The 19,178-nt window shown below is 45.7% G+C and overlaps 2 protein-coding genes across 2 annotated transcripts; one reads left to right on the top strand and one right to left on the bottom strand.

The window, feature by feature from the left end:
- Nucleotides 1-1,329: 1,329 nt before the first annotated feature.
- On the bottom strand, nt 1,330-3,208 carry CCIN (calicin). The gene has a single exon (XM_048504643.1). The coding sequence runs from the start codon at nt 3,103-3,105 to the stop codon at nt 1,330-1,332; it is 1,776 nt and encodes a 591-aa protein (XP_048360600.1). The 5' UTR covers nt 3,106-3,208.
- A 5,266-nt stretch (nt 3,209-8,474) lies between these two features.
- Nucleotides 8,475-17,504, top strand: NANS (N-acetylneuraminate synthase). Its single transcript, XM_048504603.1, has 6 exons — nt 8,475-8,739; nt 10,459-10,674; nt 12,074-12,173; nt 14,474-14,628; nt 15,547-15,813; nt 16,786-17,504. The coding sequence occupies exons 1-6, from the start codon at nt 8,608-8,610 to the stop codon at nt 16,993-16,995; spliced, it is 1,080 nt and encodes a 359-aa protein (XP_048360560.1). The 5' UTR covers nt 8,475-8,607; the 3' UTR covers nt 16,996-17,504.
- The last annotated feature ends 1,674 nt before the right edge of the window (nt 17,505-19,178 follow it).

Genomic DNA, 19,178 nt, shown 5'->3' with positions numbered 1-19,178 from the left:
AGAGCTCCAAACTCCACTTGGAGGCTGGAGCCTAGAGGCTTGTGTACAGTTCATCTGATTCAGGAGGGCTTCTCTGAGCTGCTTTCAGTGACAAGATTTCCTGCCTCTCATTTCCCCTTCCTTGTAAAAGCAGTTGCTGGCTCAGCAGCTGTGGTGTTTCTCTGGAACTGATTGCGCAGTCCTAAGCAAAACTCGATCAGTTGAATTTCTAAAGTCCTGCTCCATAGCCAGGGTCGCCTGCAAGTCTGCAGCGACCTCTTCCACTTGAGGAGAGGTGGAAGAACTGAGCCAATTCTCCAGTCTTCACCCTCAACACCTGTGACCTGCCAGGACGTTCTATAGACTACCTTACTGTTTCTATACACGCATGATCCCCCATGGAGCCAGATTTGGCCTAAGGGATCCAGGTGCTATTCTAGTACAAAATATACCTGCATGGTAGCCTCTAAATAACCCAGAATAAGAAGGATTGGTTTTTATACATTACTTTTCTCGCTCTTTAAGGGATCTCAGAGCAGCTGACAAACTCCTTTCTCTTCCTCTCTCCACAACTGGCACCACCTTGTGAGGTTGGTGCGGGGTGAGAGAGCTGTAACTGGCCCAACAGGCTTCATGTAGAGATGTGGGGAAACAAATCCAGTTCACCAGATAAGAGTCTGCTGCTCACGTGGAGGAGAGGGGAATCACACCTAAGTTCTCCCCATTAGAGTCCTCCGGCTCTTAAGCGCTACACCACACTGTATTTCTGTATTAGATATTTATATCCCACTTTTCTCCCATTGGGGACCTGAAGCCATTGTCAACAGTGTGCTTTCCATCTCTGTGTTCTTCTCACAACAGCCCTATTCTCCTCATAGGGCAGAGCCTCCTGTCTCCAAGGTTGTTTGATTTAGGGGGATCCAAGGCTTATTTTGAGGGTACAGTGCCACTCCTGATACCATAGTAGCATTCAGTGGCTATGAATGTACTTTTTAAATGCCAGGGTGCAGGCCTAGGGATCAAAAAATTGCAATAACATCATTCTGCCTGACCTGCTGCCCTTGCTAAGCCTCTGAATAAACTGGTATTTAACTCTTTGTCTACCGTTTTGAAAAAAGTGTGTAACTTAGCATGTTAATTACATGTACGTTACATGATGACATCTTTGTATCCTTGTCCAAATGGTTCTTACAGAGCAGATGTCCCATCCTAAGTATACTACCTGAATACGTCTACATGGATAAAGAGAACAAGAGAAGGAATCTTGTGTTTACCTTTGATCTACAATCCAGTCATTCTTTATTGCTAGAAATTCTGTTTTGGGGGGGGGTTGGGTTTTTTTTTTCCTCTTTAACTAACTACAGTTTTTTGGAGAATCTTGCAAGGCAACTTAGCCATACAACAAGCAGGACAATCCAAGGCTTCGGGAGGATCCGTGAGCAACTTCCATTCCTGGGTGCTTTGATCTAACATGTATGCTTGTCGATTAATGGAATACTCCACCGGCCGTTTGTTGCCGGGACAGATGAGTCCGCCGCACACAAAAACCTTGTCCTTCCCGACAGAGCACACCGCGTGAGAGAGATCCAAGTTGTAGCTATTTGGCAACAGCGGTATATGATTAGTCAATTTGGTGGTTTTAATTTTCTGCAGGTCGATGTCCAAGCTCTCCTTGTGGCTTTGGATCCTCAAGACGTTCTCTTGGGGAAAGGACAGCAGCGGCTTATGAGTGAACTGGATGGGAAACGTGATGTATTGCACCACATTTCTGGTCTGAATGTCAAAACAATCCACCACACCTATTCGAGAGAACTGGCCATTCACGAGGCATCTCCCTGTAACAATGTAAATAGCCTTGTCTTCCTTGGTGATCAGTGCGGTTGCATCCATCGGAATGCTCATCTTCCCAGCCAGAATCCATTTTTCCTTCCCTTCGTCGTACTTGAAGATGCTTGAAATATACTTCCTTGGCGCTGTACTTCCCCCGACGGAGTACACTGCTCCTCCACAAGTCACCATGGTGTGGAAGACCAGACCTGTTGGCAGATCAGGAAGTTTGATCCAGGAGTTGGTGTCCATATCATATTTCCAGGCTGTCTTCAGGCCAGAGATCTGCTCCGTGGTTCCTCCACAGACGTAAATATACTTCCCTAAAGCTGTTGCGCTGAGAGCAGCAGCTTTGTACGGCATCTCTGTCAGCTTCAGCCAGATGTTCTCGTCGATGATGTAGGCAAACACGGTGTTGCTGAACTTACCATGCTCTTTTTGTCCCCCTAAAATCACCACAGAGTCCACCAGTGCCCCTTTCCTTTGGTAGAGCAACAAGCCTTGAGGATTTCCATGTTTACGGTCACTCAAAACACTCTCTATGTGGGACAAGGGACCGGCGTGGTCTTGAAAAACCAACACTTCCCGGCAAGCGGAAAGCAGGGCCTTGTTGGAGACAGCGGTTAAATGGATGTAGGCGAAATACTTCTTAAAATACTTCTCCCTTTCAGGCAGTTTGTGCTTCACCCACTGAAGGAGAGTCACAAAGACCTGGTCCTCGTTTTTCACATGAAGGTTCTCGTCCTTCAGGAGCTTGCTGAAGATGGGAGGAGGGCAACACATCATGTCCCCTACGCCCTCTGGGCTGGCCCAGTAGTGGAAGTTGTCTCGCACGCCATCATAAGCAGCATTCCCCACCTCTTTCAGGTCATACGTGGTAGCCAAGAACATGTAATAAAGGCTGTTGTCCTTCCTGAGGGACCTGAGGAGGTAGTCAGAACAATGGCTTCTGAGAGTCTGGGAATTGAAATACTTGGCTCCTTTCAGCAATTCTTCAACGTTCTTCTCAGAAATGAGAATTTTCCCAGTGTAGAAATAGTCCAACAGCTCCTCTACCAAGCTAGAGCTCAAGAACTTGGCATCAATGATGATAAAGAGTTCATCATCGGTCTTCATGTCATTGCTGGCTATCAGATTCCTTATATGGGAGGAGACAGCTGCTAAGACATTGAGGTGGGCATAGAAGATATTCTGGTCCACGCTGAGAGCCACATCGCAGAACTCCTTGTCCTTTCTTTGTTTGTTCAGGGCCTGCATCATGAAGCTGTTGTGGTTCTTTTCTGTGAACTGCATTCTCATTTTCGTAACTGAGTCTGGTCTGGAATTGGGGAAGAAGAAATCAGCATAGAGGGCTTTTTGCTCAGCTGTTGAAGACTTCACTCTGCGTGCCTTGGAGTGAGGTCATCAAACGCAGCTGCCAGGTCACAATGCCCAATGACATGTGTTAAGAGTACTTTCCAATTATTCCTCCAGTTGTGGGAGTCAAACCATAGGTTGACATGGTACAAAAAAGAAAGAAGCATTGTTTGGAGCTAAGTATTGATAGATTCATGGTACTGATGGAACTACAGAGGCATTGCCTTTGTCTGCAATCCATTGGCATTCATTGGAAACCTCCACCACAGAAGGATGCTTCAGTTGAAACTTCCTAATGTTCTATGATTGGCCCAATCCACATGGCCACCATTTTGTGATTGCCCAAGCCCTCCTCTCAGGGTGGAGATTTCCTGTTACTAATCATGCTTTATTGAACTCCAAAGCTCCCAATACTTTACCCATTTTTTGAAGGAAAAGAACTCCAACTTCTTGAGCGTGATGATCAGACATTTTAAATATACAAGATCACCTGCAGCCCAATCTGATCTGTTTACTTGGAAGTGCATCCCATGTTGGATTAAAAAATCTTGCTCCCTCAAGAACCAGTTAGATTCTAGATCCAATAATTTTACCGGAGTATATAAAAGCTTTAGTGTACGCAGCAGAGCCTCATCTAATCTCTGTAAGTGCAAGAAACAAGAATAACTCAGTTGCCTTTGGTCGATTCCCCACCCACCATTAGATGTGCGCTCCTCACGGCAAATACCCCGGGGTCCTGCAGCACTCCCCACTACACCAGCAGTGACAACGCAGCAACAACGCAGTCACCCTGATTCTGCCGCTCCTCCCACCCCTCAGCGCGCGTCATTTCGGATCCTGGTCGGAAGTACACCTTTTTGAAACCGTGCGCCGAACACGGAGCAGGGGTCCCCTCCACTTTCACTTTTGAAGTGGGGAAAGGGCCTTTGTCTATTAAAATATACTACATTTATTGTAGGGACTTCATTTCTGGATAGGTTAGAGTGGACACAGTTTCTTAATCTAGTCTAACTAGGATGGCGAGAGACACAGAACCTCTGTCCTGCCCTCATAGCTGCAAGGTGGAGAAGAGTGTGTGCATGAGTGGAGGGGGAGATTTCCTTGAGAGGAGCAATCTACACATCAAAGGGATCATGTCAGAGCAGTAGAGAAAGGATGCCCAGTGCCTTGATCCCATCTATCTCTTGAACCCTCTAGTCAAGTCCCCTGCTGAAGTCTGAGGTTAAGCGACTCCCAAATAAGCATATACAGGCACAGTATTTCTCTCCTTTTCGGAACCACCTTGTTTCCCTTCACCTTTCTCTGTGTAAGAAGAAAACTGTATAGAGTTTCAACTTCCAGAAACGCAGTGCAGGCAAAACCAGAATCCTGTGGGAGGCGGAGAGATGGATTTTGTGGCTGATTCATGCCCCAGATGTTCTCATTTTCTTGTCACAGTAATGTCCCGCTTAATGATAGGGCAATTACTAACTGGATTTAACATTTGCCTTCCAAGCTCAAAGTCTATCCAGGGCAACATGTCTATGCACAAAACAGAATATGGGTAATATCACAGGATGTCCTGTAAAGAGGATGGTCAACAGACCAGGGGTAATGCTATGTTTGCTCCTATATGCCCCTTCCACACATGTATAATAATGCACTTTCAATTCACTTTCAATGCACTTTGCAGCTGGATTTTACTGTGCGGAATAGCAAAATCCACTTTCAAACAATTGTGAAAGTGGATTGAAAGTGCATTAATCTGCATGTGTGGAAAGGGCGCAAAGACAGTTCCACACGGGCCAATAAACATGGGAGTAGGATGGTAAAAAAAACCATGGGGGCGGGACTTCAGACAGATCCCACCCCTAAAATGAGTCTGCCCTGTATTATTTTCCCAAAACTGTTTTCAGGAGAATTGAGCTATTAGCAAATCTTTTCAAAAATCCCCAGGTTGCAGCCGCTCGTGAGCAAACAGCTGGGCAGGAGACATTTATTTTCCTTTTTTTAAATTTCATGGCTTACATCTGCGTAGCTATGCAGGTGCAGATGGTCATATTGTGGCTGCCGGGGACCATTTGTGCATGCCTGCGTAGCTAGCAACCAGTGGGAAGTAAATTTTAAAAAATAACCGTGTCTCCATGTGAAAACAGCAACCCATATTGTTTCCATGGACTCCAATTGCTGCCTGTGCAGGTGCATGTGAATGCAAAAACAGGAAAACGGGTTACTTGATCCCAACTGCAACCCATTATACATCTGCTGTGAGGGGGGACCTAAGGGCAACCAGATCTTATGTCAGATCTTATGTCAGAGGGAAAGGTATGTGGAGACAAACCCAGTCCTACAGAGGAGAAAGCTGATCTGGAGGAACCGGGTTTGATTCCCAGCTCTGCCATTTGAGTTCTGGAGGCTTATCTGGGGAATTCAGATTAGCCTGTGCACTCCCACACACGCCAGCTGGGTGACCTTGGGCTAGTCACAGCTTTTCGGAGCTCTCTCAGCCCCACCCACCTCACAGGGTGTTTGGTGTGAGCTTTGCTCTTCCCTGCATGTCAGGCTACCCCTACCCCAATTTCCTTTTTGACAAAGTTTTTACACAAACAGACCTGTCCCATTTTTGCACACAAGTTTCTTGTCCAACATTAGCTGCTTTGGAGGTGAATTTAAGTCCCAGGTTTATTACTTTCTGCAATCCATATCTGACAGATCACAGCCTACTGGCAGAGAAGTATGAGATACAATAGCAGCTGGAGAGTTAACCTCATGGTTTTCCATCAAGCAGTTCTTCGGAGCACCAGCTGAAGATTTTAATTTGGTAGCATGAACATTCTTTTAATTGCACTGTGCTATGGCTGAGGGCAATCCATATCACTGGTTTTAATAACCTTATAATTTTTTTATAGCCCAAGGCATTATTTTTCTTAAGTTTCTTGTTAGCAGAATTTATTTCTAGCACTGTTTTTGATTGGTTCAAGATTTTCCTGTGTTCAGATGTGAATTTTTTTTATTGATACCTCCGTTATAAATACATCCAAACCAGTGGTGGGATTCAAATAATTTAACAACTGGTTCCAACGGTGGAATTCAAATAATTTAACAACCAACCTACGACCCTGCCCACACACCAGCCATTTCCTTCCCTTGTCCCACTGACCATTCACATATGAACCTACCAGGGGGTTTTGGACTGAGAAATTCCTGGAGATTTGGGGAGGTATAATGCCAGGGTCTACCCTCCAAAGCAGCCATTTTTTCCTGGAGAATTGAAGTCAAGACAACAGTTGTAATTCCAGGAGATCTCCAGACCCCGCCTGGAAGTTGGCAGCTCTAAGTCACACTTGTATTATAGCAACCAGACAACTACCTTGGCTGGACCTACTGGTTGGCACTATGTACCCTGCTTGGCTGCAGCCACCACACAGCCTGTGGTTTTCACATAGGGGCCAAACCTCCAGGCGGTGACTCACTATTACAACTGACTTCCAGGCGACAGAGATCAGTTCATCTAGAAAGATGTAGACTGCATGACATTATATCCCGCTGAAGTCCCTCCCCACGCCCCCATCCTCCTCAGGCTCCACCCCCCCAAAATCTCCAGGTATTTCCCAATCCAGAGTGGGCAACCCCATTTTCACAAAATGGGCTGAGTAGAAGCAGTGGCTGCCCTCTGCCCAGCCATTGCTTGTGCTTGGTTGGGCTTCCCACCTACAGCTGGGCAGTCTCAGGTGTGCAGGCTCAGGAGATGAGGTCCTCTCCGAGGCCATAAGCCCCTCTGGAATTTTTCTGGTGACCATAATGGCCAACGTAGCATAAACTTTGGTGGACTACTGTCTTCTTCTTTGTTGGATATTAGCCATTACCTTTGAGGAAGTAAAACCTAGACCACAAAAGCTTTGCTGGAACACCATTTTGTTAATGTGTCACAGGTTTCTCTATCTACAGGATCTGCAATGCTCCCTTTATCTCAGAGCAAGCACATTTCTTCTGTGTGATGTAGTTGTTAAGAGCAGGGGTCCCCAAACTACGGCCCGGGGGCCACATGTGGCCCCCTGAAGGCATTTATCCGGCCCGCCAGGCATGGCGGCAATGGCTCCATTCATGTGCAGTGGGGGCTCGAGGGAGAGGAGGAACCGGCCCCAACGGCTGTTGATTGCAGTTACATGATGGCACCCCCTAATCTCCATGAATTTTCTGACCCAGAGTTGGAAACCTTACATGTGGCAACGCCTGCTCTGCCCTTCCCTCTCAGCTACTCCATGTGTTGCTCTCAGGCTTTCTGTTCCGCCTCACTCCCATTGGCATCAGCCAGGTTGGCGAATCACTGGCTGGCTGCTAGGGAGGAAAGAACCCAGGAAGATACCTGATCCTGAGTTAGATGGAATGTTTCATTGGGAAAGTTCTGCTTTTTTTTTTTACAGGGGAAGGTATTCCACAGCCTCCCCAACAATATTTGGAGCCCACCCTGTACTTGACATACTTTGGTCACTGTTCTAAAAATAGACCATGACAGAAAGGCTGAAAGGTGAAATCAAACATTTTACAATCATTTGTGCATAGGAATTTGTTCATAGTTTTTTTTAGTCCGGACCTCCAACAGTCTGAGGGACAGTGAACTGGCCCCCTGTTTAAAAAGTTTGGGGACCCCTGGTTAAGAGTATCGGACTAACATGTGAGTTCCAATCTCTGCTCATGCCATGCAACCTCTCTGGGTTACCTAGGGCAAGTCATACTCTCTCAGTATAACCTACTTCACAGGCAGTGGTGGGGTTCAGCAGGTTCGCACCACTTCCGCAGAGTGGTTATTAAAATGGTGCTTGTAAACAACCAGTTGTTAAATTATTTGAATCCCACCACTGCTCAAAGGGTCATCGTAAGGACAAATAGAGAAAAAGGGGAATGATGTATGCCGTTTTGGCTCCCCGCTGAGGAAAAATGATTGAATGAAACACCAGGAAGTAAAAGCTTTTGTTGACTTTCCACTTCTTTCTCTCACAACAGGCGCACACAAATTCCATGCCACGTTCGGCAAATGACGCCTCAAGAAGTAAAACCAGTCTGGGCGCCCGCCAGCCGAGCCCAGCCCTAGCAAAGCTGCACTACCCGACCCGGAGGGCGGATTTCCTCCTTCTCTTTCCTGGTGCCCCGGAGCTGCGCTTAGAACACGTGCGCCATCTACCGGCTTGGAACATTGCGACAGGTCGGGCGCTGATTGGCCACCTCTTTTCACCGGCCTCCCTTTGATTGGCCAAACCGCGCCGCCGGCTCCAACAGTGGGTAGGGGGGCCGGGAGAATGACCGAAGTGCCACAAGAAAGCGTCGGGGCTGGGCTCTTGCGCATGCGCGAAGAGGAAAGCGTTCGACTTGGGTGTCCGTTGGGGAGTTTGGTCGCCGTTTCCGGTCATTCCCGGCTTCTTCCTGCTCACTCCCCCACCTCTGTCGATCAGTTAACTGTCGCCCGCGATGCCGTTAGAGTTTGAATTATGTCCGGGCCGGGTGATCGGCGGAGACCAGCCCTGCTTTATTATCGCCGAGATTGGGCAGAACCACCAGGGAGACCTGGAGATCGCCAAGCGGATGATCCGCGTGGCCAAGGTGGGTGTGGCGGAGGCCGGTGGGGGAGGTCGGCCTTGAATTTTCTTTTGTTCTGGGATGGATCTCGGCGAGCTGTGGGTTCGAGTTCGGGGTGGGGCTCGATCCCTCGGCATCCAACTGTGCCCCAAGCTCATTCATGGGGCTTTGGGGGCGCGTTGGGAAGCCCAGTCCCTTCGGCCTCCACATTCCTTCCCCATAATTAAAATGTGCAGCCCCTCGTGGCTGGCCCAGTGTGTTTTTATTCCCACCAACACTTGTGGTTTTACTTACATTTTTAAGCTATATTTTTGGCCCACTTCTTTGCCGAAGTCGATTTCCCCTCCTCGTTTGATCCTTTCGATGAGTTGTTAGGGAAACTAGACTGCGATTGGACCCTGGTGAGTTTCAACCGGACTTGAACCTGCATCTTGCAGATTTTAACCTGACACTCCAAGTGCTTTGCCTTGGATAATTGTAATAAATAAGGGAGTCTGGGCTCCAAGTTCAATGTCTGGTATCATTGATTGCTTTAAGTCAGTGGTTCCTAACCTACCCCCAGGGGTATGCTCCTAAGCTTTTGTGGATACTTGGAAAAAATTACATTATGGGTTTGCTCATATGGGGAGTACAGTTTTAGGGAAATGGGTAGCCAGGGGGTATATGAGTGAAAGAGTTTGGATCCACTGCTGAAACCAATTTATCAGTTGGGTTGCATGAGATACTCTGGAAGGAGCATCAGTATCGGACACTGCCTCTTGTTTCTGTGCCTGGATATTCTGGATGATGCCTCGCTCTAATGACTTGGGCTCTGGCCGGCAAAAGCTTGGCCCACAACATCTTTAAGGTGTTACAGGACTTTGTTGCTCGCCTTGGTGTGGTACATTCAGTGGGAGTGTCAAAAGCTATATTGTGTTTCACACAAAGATGTTAGTAGCTTGTGTAATCCTCCGCCTCAGAACAAAGTATGCCAGACATTCTTTGTAGAATGCTCCACCTGGATCGTAGTGCCTACATTCTTTGTAGAATGCTCCACCTGGATCGTAGTGCCTACCTAGCCCTGCTCCTCCCATCCATTTGAAAGTAAAAATACACTGTGGCATTAATGTTCTTGTATTAAATGTTCAATAACGCACAAAATAATGCCTCTGACTAAGGCAGTGCATAAGAATGAATGATAGTTCTCATATTTGTTCAGGATTATATTCTAATGCAGAAGCATACAATTTGCTCAACCGCTGCGCCTCAACTGGCTGAACTAACATCTTTACAATACCTTTTATTCAATCTAAGTAACAATATAGCATGCAGGTTTTCAAGGTTTCCAGAACTCTTCAGTAGGAGGATGTTAAAAGGGATGTTCTTCTAATCTAGGGCATGGTGTAGAGACCTGATGAAGACTTCTGGAGAACTCAGCAGCTTGCACACTTGTGTTATTTTGGTTAAATTGAATGAAACATGTTCTATGCATTTTGGTTTCAGCAATGGACCAGGCCAGCTGCCTATTTTGTGTATTTTTAAATTTAATTTATATCCTGCGCTTTCCTGCAGGGCTCAGGGTGGGTTACAGCATAAAAACTGAACAATCAGTTAAACTTTTAAAATACAACACTCCCATAAAAACAATTAAAATCAATTAAATACAATACTGAGCACCTGTCAAGCTGGGTGCTCGTACAGGCACAAGGTTTGCGGTGGTCTGTTCTCTGGCCTTAGCCACGGGCAACGGTTGTGTCTTGACAGGAGTCTGGCGCAGATTGTGCCAAGTTCCAGAAGAGCGAACTGGAGCACAAGTTCAACAAGAGAGCCTTGGCGAGGCCCTACACGTCCAAGCACTCATGGGGGCAAACGTACGGAGAGCATAAGCGCCACCTGGAGTTCAGCCACGACCAGTACAGGGAGCTGCAGCGCTACGCCAAGGAGATTGGCATTTTTTTCACAGCCTCGGGCATGGACGAGGTGAGTGCGAAGCAGGTTGGGATGGTGTTTGAAAAGAGGGCGCTGCTTGTGAGGTGAGGTGATTCTCTGTTGAGGAGATGGCATTTCTGAGTATATTTGAGAGCGTACAGCCCTAGTCTGGCCACTGGAGCCCCAGAGAGAGCACCTGCTTCCTTACTAGTGGGGTCACCATCGTTGTTTCCCGTAAGTTCTGACTTGCTGAAACTGCCTTGGAGTGGGACTGAATTGTCCAGTGAGAGCCAGACATGGGAGTTTCTGAGCTCCTGAGTGCAAGAGGGTGACTTTTGGAATCTCCTCCTTCTCACCATTGACACCTGCATCCCCTGCAGGTTCATTAGAGCATGGATGTGTGCTTATCTGGTCTTGCTCTTGTGTGAATACCATAATTTAGGTCTGGGATTTATGTTCTGTAGCTCCAAATGTGCATCGGTGCAAACCATTTTCTTTGGACACATGTATGTATGAAGCTTCCCTATAACAAATTAGACCTTTGGTCCATCAGGGTCCGTATTGGCTATCCAGGATTTCAGGTGGAGGTCTTTCACATAAACTCCGTCCTGATCTTTTTTAGCTGAAGGTGCCTGAGGGGGCCTTCTGAATGCCGAACAGATGCTCTCCTACTGAGCCACTGTCTCCTCCCTACTGTTGGGCCCGGCCAGCTGCGTGGGCGGTTGCCTGTCCATTGGGCCAGGGAATGCTTCCTGGTTTATACTGACAGAAGAACTGAAACGCCCCAGTTCTTTAACAGAGTAAAACGCAACAGAGTTATATAAAAAGGAATTATCCCTCAATAAGATTCTGAGTACATAAAAAGTTAGACTACAAAATATATTTGACGAAAGAGGACATGACAAAAAAATAGTCGTGTGCAAAATGCACAAGCGAGCAAAGAAGCTTACACAATAATCAAACAAGAAAAACGGCATCAATAATGCAGCATAAGGAGAAAGGAGAGAATGAGGTAGAGGTATGGAGGAGCATACAAAGGTACACCATCATATCCAGACAATGAAGGTGACCCCCAATCAACCCATTAACAACTCACTTGCCCTGCATTAACAGAAACAAACCAAATGTTGCAGCTATCTTACTCCTGAAAGAACGTACAGGAAGATGCCAAATATTCTGGCACATACTGCCTCCTTGGCCCAGCGTCATCAGCTGCAACAGGGCTGACTCCCTCCCGAGTTCTGAAGTTGCAAGGGCGGGTGGGCCAGTCAGCTGAGGGGCAGTGGAATGGGTCATGGTGAGCCACTGTAGAGGGGCAAAAGAGCCCTGCTTTAGGGTATGGGTCATTGTAATGCGTGGAAGGAAAACCATTAGTCCAGTTGGAGATCTTTTTAGATGCATGGGACATGGGTGTCATTGTGAAGGTTTTAAAAATCATGTCTCTCCATAGATGGCTGTGGAATTTCTGCATGAGCTGGATGTTCCATTTTTTAAAGTAGGATCAGGAGACACAAACAATTTCCCCTACTTGGAAAAGACAGCAAAAAAAGGTAAGGATGTTTGTCTGAGGCGCCATGAAGAAGGGCAGTGAGATGTTTGCATCTCTGGTTGATCTAGGGAGAAGTGGTTTGATTGGCATGGTAACCCCCCCCCCCCCCGAGGAATCACGTGTTTAGTTAGGAAACGTATTCACTGTCTCTCTAGAGAACTTGGTGAGGCAGATAACAAAATAAAAACCATGTGTACGCTAAGTGCTGTCAAGTTGCTTCCGACTTATAGCAACCCTAAGAATTACAGACAAACCGCCCTGAGCCCCTCGGGGGAGGGCGGTATATAAGTGGAACAAATAAATAAAATAAAATCTAAAACGGCCAATCGCTAACAGTCTCGCTCAGGTTTTGCAAATCAGGCCAGTGGCTTCCTTAATAGAGTCAATTCATCTCATGCTGGATCTTCCTCTTTTCTTGCCGTCTTTAGCTTTTCTTAGTCTTTTCCAGTGATTCTTGTCTTCTCATATTGTGACCAATCGCCTCCGTTTGGTCATTTTAGTTTCTAGGGAGAGGCTGGCCTCAATTTGATCTCGGACCCTCTTGGGGTTTTTTGGGGTGTATGTGTGTCTGTGGGTTGGCAAAAGTGGCCAATACTACATTTCAAATTAATCAGCTTTCTTCCTGTGAATAAAAACTATACAACATGATTAAAACATCATAAGAGTTATTAAGTATTTTGAGCAAACTGTTTTTTTTTTTAAAAAAACCCAGGGCATGAAAGCAATGCATTCTGCTTTCAAAGTTATCTGTAAGACAGTCTTCAAGCTAGAAGCAGCTTTAAGTGATGGAAGTTCTCACTTATATGCCTGGGTAAAAAGCACGTTTGTGGCTGTGTGCTTAAAAAAAGGAATTGTATGAGTTGCAATATCTCCATCCTCTACTCTTCCATCACACATCACGTGTCTTATGTTGTGATGTCTCAGCCTTCTGCGTTCCTTTTTCAACAGCCCACACTGAAGTTACCAATAATGGGGTAGGGAGAAATGTCAAATGTGTTTGATGCTGGTGTTCTGGTAGACATCATGGAGTGGTAGTGGAGAGATCCAGTGTAGCGTCATGAGCCTTAACTTCTTATACTTTAATTCTTCCCATTTACAGGAGTCATGTGCAGCCTTCCAGGCTGGAGTAAGAATTTTCCGGCAGTTTTGTTAGAATTGTACTGCTTGTAATTGTTTGACATCTGAGGAAGACCGGTTTTGGTCAAAACGTGTTAGGTCCTTGTGTTATGTGCTACATGTGAGCATTTACGTGATCTATATGACTGTTTTTTCATTCAGTTTTTAATGAGAGTGTTTTTAAAGTTCACATTGGTGTGGACTGTACAACAAATGCTGATTATATAATTTCTTTTCTTCTTGGTTCCTAGCCTTGTTGGTTCCTAGCTTGTTTGTCAGGTTGGGTCTTCCCCCTACCCCAAATTTTTTTTCATATGTTTTAAATTCCACTCTGGCAAGGGAACTTTGTTGGGTAGCCTTGCTCCAGTTCAATACTTGAGCAGCCTAATCTACCTAACAGGGTTCTTGGAAGGATAAAAAGGAGATAAGGAAGCTGCTCTTGCTCCTCCTTGTAAAGGCTACATGTTGGCTTTGGCTGCCATCCACTTTGAAGTAATGTTTGCAGACAGTTTGGACTCTGAAATATGTTCAGGTTCACTGGGATTGGGAAGCATTTGGGTTCCATGAAACAGCAGAAAGGGGTGGGGTGGGTTTGCATTTGCAAGCGCCCTGGGTATTTTAATCCTACTAAATTTTAGCCGAATTTGGGGTGTTTTACAATATTGACAGGCAAACTGAAACATTTGCTCTTAATTAAACTGGCAACTCTTCGAGTCCTTGAAACCATAACACAATAGAAAATAAGCTCCTGACTATACAAATTCTGCATTTTAAAAAGTTTTTAAAAGAAACCTAGGCCTGCCTGTCAAATAAATTCCTAAGGCTTGGAGTCACCGTGGAGAGGGTCCTACTAAGGCCCTTCATAGAACTTAATTATAGCAAAAGGATTTCGCCACTGCTGATCATCTGAGAGATTTGGGGGGGGGGGGCATGGAAATTCACTTTTCAGGTAAGCAGGGTTCAGACTGCAAAGGGCAGTGTGAGTTGTTTGTCAGAGTAACGAAAAGCCCGTCTTCTAGTTGAGCAGGGTGTTCAGGTATCAGCTGGAATTATAGCATTTTTTACTATGTCTGAACTGGTTGGTAGAGGTGAATTGGTGTTTTGATCAGTCATTGGCCTGATGCAATTGGAGAACACTGCAGAGCCAAGCAAAACTCGAAAAGAGTCTCTGATTTTGCCTCCCAGGTCGTCCAATGGTGATTTCTAGTGGGATGCAGTCAATGAACACAATGAAGCAAGTCTACCAGCTGGTGAAGCCCATCAACCCAAACTTCTGCTTCCTACAGTGCACCAGCGCGTACCCTCTTCAGCCCGAAGACGTCAACCTTCGTGTCATAGCGGTCAGTGAATGGGGTGGGATGGACAATACCAGCAGCAGTCCGGCCCTTGTCCTTAGATGCCTCCTCTAGATTTTGATGCCACTTAGCACAATAACATGTGAAGGACCACTGAGTATTACCTACAGCCTGTGTGGTGTAGCAGTTAAGAGCGACGGACTCCAATCTGGTGAACTGGGTTTGTTTCCCCATTCCTTCACATGAGGCCTGCTGGGTGACCTTGGGCCAGTCACAGAACTCCCTCAGCCCCACCTACCTAACAAGGTGTTTGTTGTGGGGAAGGAAAGGGAAAGTCATTGTAAGCCTCTTTGAGACACCTTATAGCATAGGTGTCAAACTCACGGCCCTCCAGATGTTATGGACTACAGTTACCATCATCCCCTGCCAGCATCATGCTGGGAGTCAAAGTGGGATACAAAAACCACTCTTCTTCAGCTGCACTCCAAGGTCCCAGTTGAGCACTGCTTAAGCCTGTTGATATTTAGGCCTTAAGCCTGCTGATATTTAGGCCTTAAGCCTGCTGATATTTAGGCCTTAAGCGCCCTTAAAACCTGCTGGATTATGTCACAGGCAACTTGTTTGTTACCTTGTTTCCCCGAAAATAAGACATCTCCTGAGAATAAGACATAGTAGAGGTTTTGCTGAAGTGCTAAATATAAAGCATCCCCCGAAAGTAAGACGTAGCAAAGTTTTTGTTTGGAAGCATGCCCGTCGAAACAGAACACCAGAGCATGCAGTTGTGGAGCGGAAAAATAAGACATCCCCTGAAAATAAGACATAGCGTGTCTTTGGGAGCAAAAATTAATATAAGGCACTGTCTTATTTTCGGGGAAACACGGTATAACACAAGTATACTGTTTCCTGTTACCTTAAAAATGGCGTATGCAAGCAACTTTTACATTAGGTTTTCCTTCCCCCTAGGCATACAGATCTGCATTCCCAGATATTCCAATTGGCTATTCTGGTCATGAGACTGGGATAGCCATTTCTGTTGCAGCAGTTGCTATGGGGGCCAAAGTATTGGAGCGTCACATCACACTGGACAAGACATGGAAAGGAAGTGACCATCAAGCATCTCTGGAGCCAAACGAGTTGGCAGAACTGGTGAAAAGTATCCGGATGGTGGAGAAGGCCATGGGGTCTCCCAGCAAGCAGCTCTTGTCCTGTGAAATAGCGTGCAATGAAAAGGTAACTATTCCTGAGTTGTTTCCAAAACCACCTATCACAGAGCAAGTTCTGCTTCTGTCTTGGTTAATGGCCTTTGCATGCCAAGATCACTACAAGGCAACTGGGGTTGTCATCTAGCATATGCTTGCTAATGTATATAGGGTTGGATCCAGCTATTCTCCACCCTGCCCCCCTGTCTTCTCACTACAGTCTGTGTCCTGTATTGCATTTGTCAGTGTGGGATGCATGATCCCCAGCATAGCAGCTGTTTTGGATGGTCAAAGGTCCTCCCTTTTCTAGCAGTGGTACAAGCAGATGGATCTAACCCATAATCTTGTTATTAGCTGGACTGGCGGATAAATCAACTGCAGTTTTGTTGAGGCTCTCAACCAATTAAACAACATTAGTTACTACTTCTGTCAATTAGCAGGTTATATTTAAATCAAACCACACATCTCATTCCAGGTGATTGTTACTAAATTGAAAGTAGTGCAGAAACTTGAAAGTAATGCAGCGTTTGGGCTACAGAAGCCTTAGAGCTTAATCAGCATGTTAAAAAGATCAATAACGTAAAGACCTGTATATTTTCAATTGTGCAAGTGGTCTCTCTTACGCTGACTCTTTGATCTCTTGTTCTGAACTTTGACATAGTTGTGGCTCTTCAGTGATCAAAGTTGGCTGACGCAACTTTGATCATTGACCTAACATGGTGTCGCCATCTCTTTGGGAGTTGTACAGAAGTATAAACGACTAGATATTGCCACTCTATTGGACAGTACATTGCTTCTGCAGACCTGCTTTAGGTATGGTATTGTACCTAGACCCCCTAAGCAAGTAGCAACATAGTATAAGAGAAGCAGTCGGAAGTACAGTCTTGCCTGTATACCAAACACAGACCTCTTCCTGCAACGATACTACTGCCCCATCTTTTATGCAGCACATACCACAGGTTTACAAGCCCATGACTTGTTGATCCCATTTGTCTTTCTGTAGTTGGGAAAATCTGTTGTTGCCAAAGTAAGGATCCCCAAAGGCACCACACTGACCCTGGACATGCTAACAGTCAAGGTGGCTGAACCCAAAGGATATCCCCCAGAAGATATCTATGACTTAAAGGGCAAGAAGGTCAAGATCAACATTGATGAAGATGAAACTATCATTGAAGATGCAATTGAAAATCACGTGAAGAAGGTGAAATGTTAAATGCAAGAGTTTCTGTATGATTTGCAGATACCGCCTTGGTAATATCACAGAATTGTGCGTTTGAAGGATTGAGCGAAGGGTGGAGGGGATGCAGATCTCACAGGGGTTCTTGTTTTAGGTGAACAAAACTGCAAGGCCAACACCTCTTATCATTTGCACCTGGGATTCTAATAGAAACTGGGCAGTATAGTACATGTTTATGATCTTCAGACTTCTTGCTGAAGTTCCTGGTTAAAGTATTTCCAGAGGGAGTTTTCCAAAGGGCAAAGTGGAGCTTTCAAGAAGATATCTCTGCAGGGGCAAGATGAGCGGCAATCATGAATGTTGATTGTAGTGGAGCGTTTTGTATTTATGAAGGCCATTCTGTGCTCTGCTTCCCCCATTTAGAGAGCCAGCATGCTGTAGTGGTTAACAGCAGGTGGATTCTAATCTGGGGAACCGGGTTTGATTCCCCACTCCTCCACCTGAGTGGCAGAGGCTTACCTGGTGAACCGGATGTGTTTCCACACTCCTACATTCCTGCTGGGTGACCTTGGGCTAGTCACAGTTCTTCGGAACTCTCTCAGCCCCACCTCCCTCACAAGGTGTCCGTTGTGGGGAGAGGAAGGGAAAGGAGCTTGTAAGCCACCTTGAGTCTCCTTACAGGAGAGAAAGGTGGGGTATAAAATCCAAACTTTTCTTTTACTGAGAATTCAGGACTAGCGAATGTTTGATGTGCCAGCTGGAATACACGAGCAGCTGTCCTGCTGTTGAATAACTGTGCCCAATCTACTGCTTTCAGTTCTTCTTCCCATCAGATGAGGGGGGAAATAGAATATGCTTCTAAATGGCTACACAGTTCATTGTACTAGTTCATCGGAAGTTTATCACCACTTGAGATATGTAACTGAGTTTGTATGCTGTTGGGTCTGCACTCTTCCATTCTACTTGGCAAGTCAGAAGCCCTCTTGAAGTCTTAAGGAACTACTTAGGGTGGATGAAGCCTTCATGTTTTGCTGAGGGGAGGGATAGGGTCAAGGCTGGAATCTGTTAGGCATGTGGACTGAACTCACTGCAAGGTTTATATTGGTTACTTAAGTAACCAGAGAAGGGATTTGGGACTGCCACCAGCCCATGAAAAATGGTGGCAGTGGGCCACCACTGGCAAGGCCATGCCAGGGAGCTTCTACTTCAACCCTTCCTCTGGAAAAAATCAGATTCTACAATACTCCTTCTTCCAGCCGTTGGATCACATAACTGATTGTTTGCTATTATGTAATACTTCTGCCTTAAAAATAATTGTTGGTGGATTTTTTAAAAAAACAAAATCGATTTTCAATAAAAGTCATCAGATGCAGCTGTCTCTGTCTTCAGTCTCTGAGCCCTGCCCTAGGGAAATGACACGTTTCACAGTAGAAATGGATAGTCGGAATCTTGACCTGGGTTTCTTGTGTTTTAACTAAGACATTGTGGTTTGCTGAAGTTGTGGCACTGCGATTCAAAACAACTTTGTAGAAGTCCTCAGGATAGAAAAGATCCCACTGGCCACCTTTATAGGGACAGTGATTTCTACCCTGGTTTTTCTAACTGCTGTGTAATCGTTCTATGTACTACTGAGGCAAGTGTGATGGTCTGGAGCAGTGTGCAGAGCTGGATCACCTAGCAAAGGAAAACTAGAAAAAGCAGCACTTTTCAAGAATTCTCCTAAAAACAGCTCCTTGTTGAAGTCTGTGGGCTTTTATGCATCCCCCCCGAGCTCTGTACTGTTTTGGTTAATTCCCTGATTTCCACATGCTTTTTTGTGCTTTTAATTTTCACACACACACACACACACTTTCTTCTGTGACCACTTTTATCGAGATATTGTCATGGAACCTGATTTGGAGCCAGCTCTTTCCTAGCACGTAGTTCTTCTAATCTATCAATTTGCTTTGTCCAGCCTGCTTTTCAATGACTGGGCTGCTGGCATCATTAAACCTCACGAGTGATTTCAATTTTTTTTAAAGGGCCCAAAGTCATGTTACGATGCCAGAGAGCTACAACGATAGCTTTAGTTCTCTGAATTCCTGGCTTTCTTTCTCTTTTTTTAAGTCTAGCTCCAACCCTCACAGAAATAGGCCTTTTACTTTATATCTCCATGAGAGAAAGTCCTAGCTTAGAGACTTACTTCTTTAAAAAAGTGAAAGCTGGGCATTTCGAGAACC

Source organism: Sphaerodactylus townsendi, linkage group LG07 (assembly GCF_021028975.2).
Source record: "Sphaerodactylus townsendi isolate TG3544 linkage group LG07, MPM_Stown_v2.3, whole genome shotgun sequence".
Taxonomy (NCBI): Eukaryota; Metazoa; Chordata; class Lepidosauria; order Squamata; family Sphaerodactylidae; genus Sphaerodactylus; species Sphaerodactylus townsendi.
The sequence above is the reverse complement of the archived record's forward strand: the minus strand, read 5'-3'. Positions and strand labels throughout refer to the sequence as shown.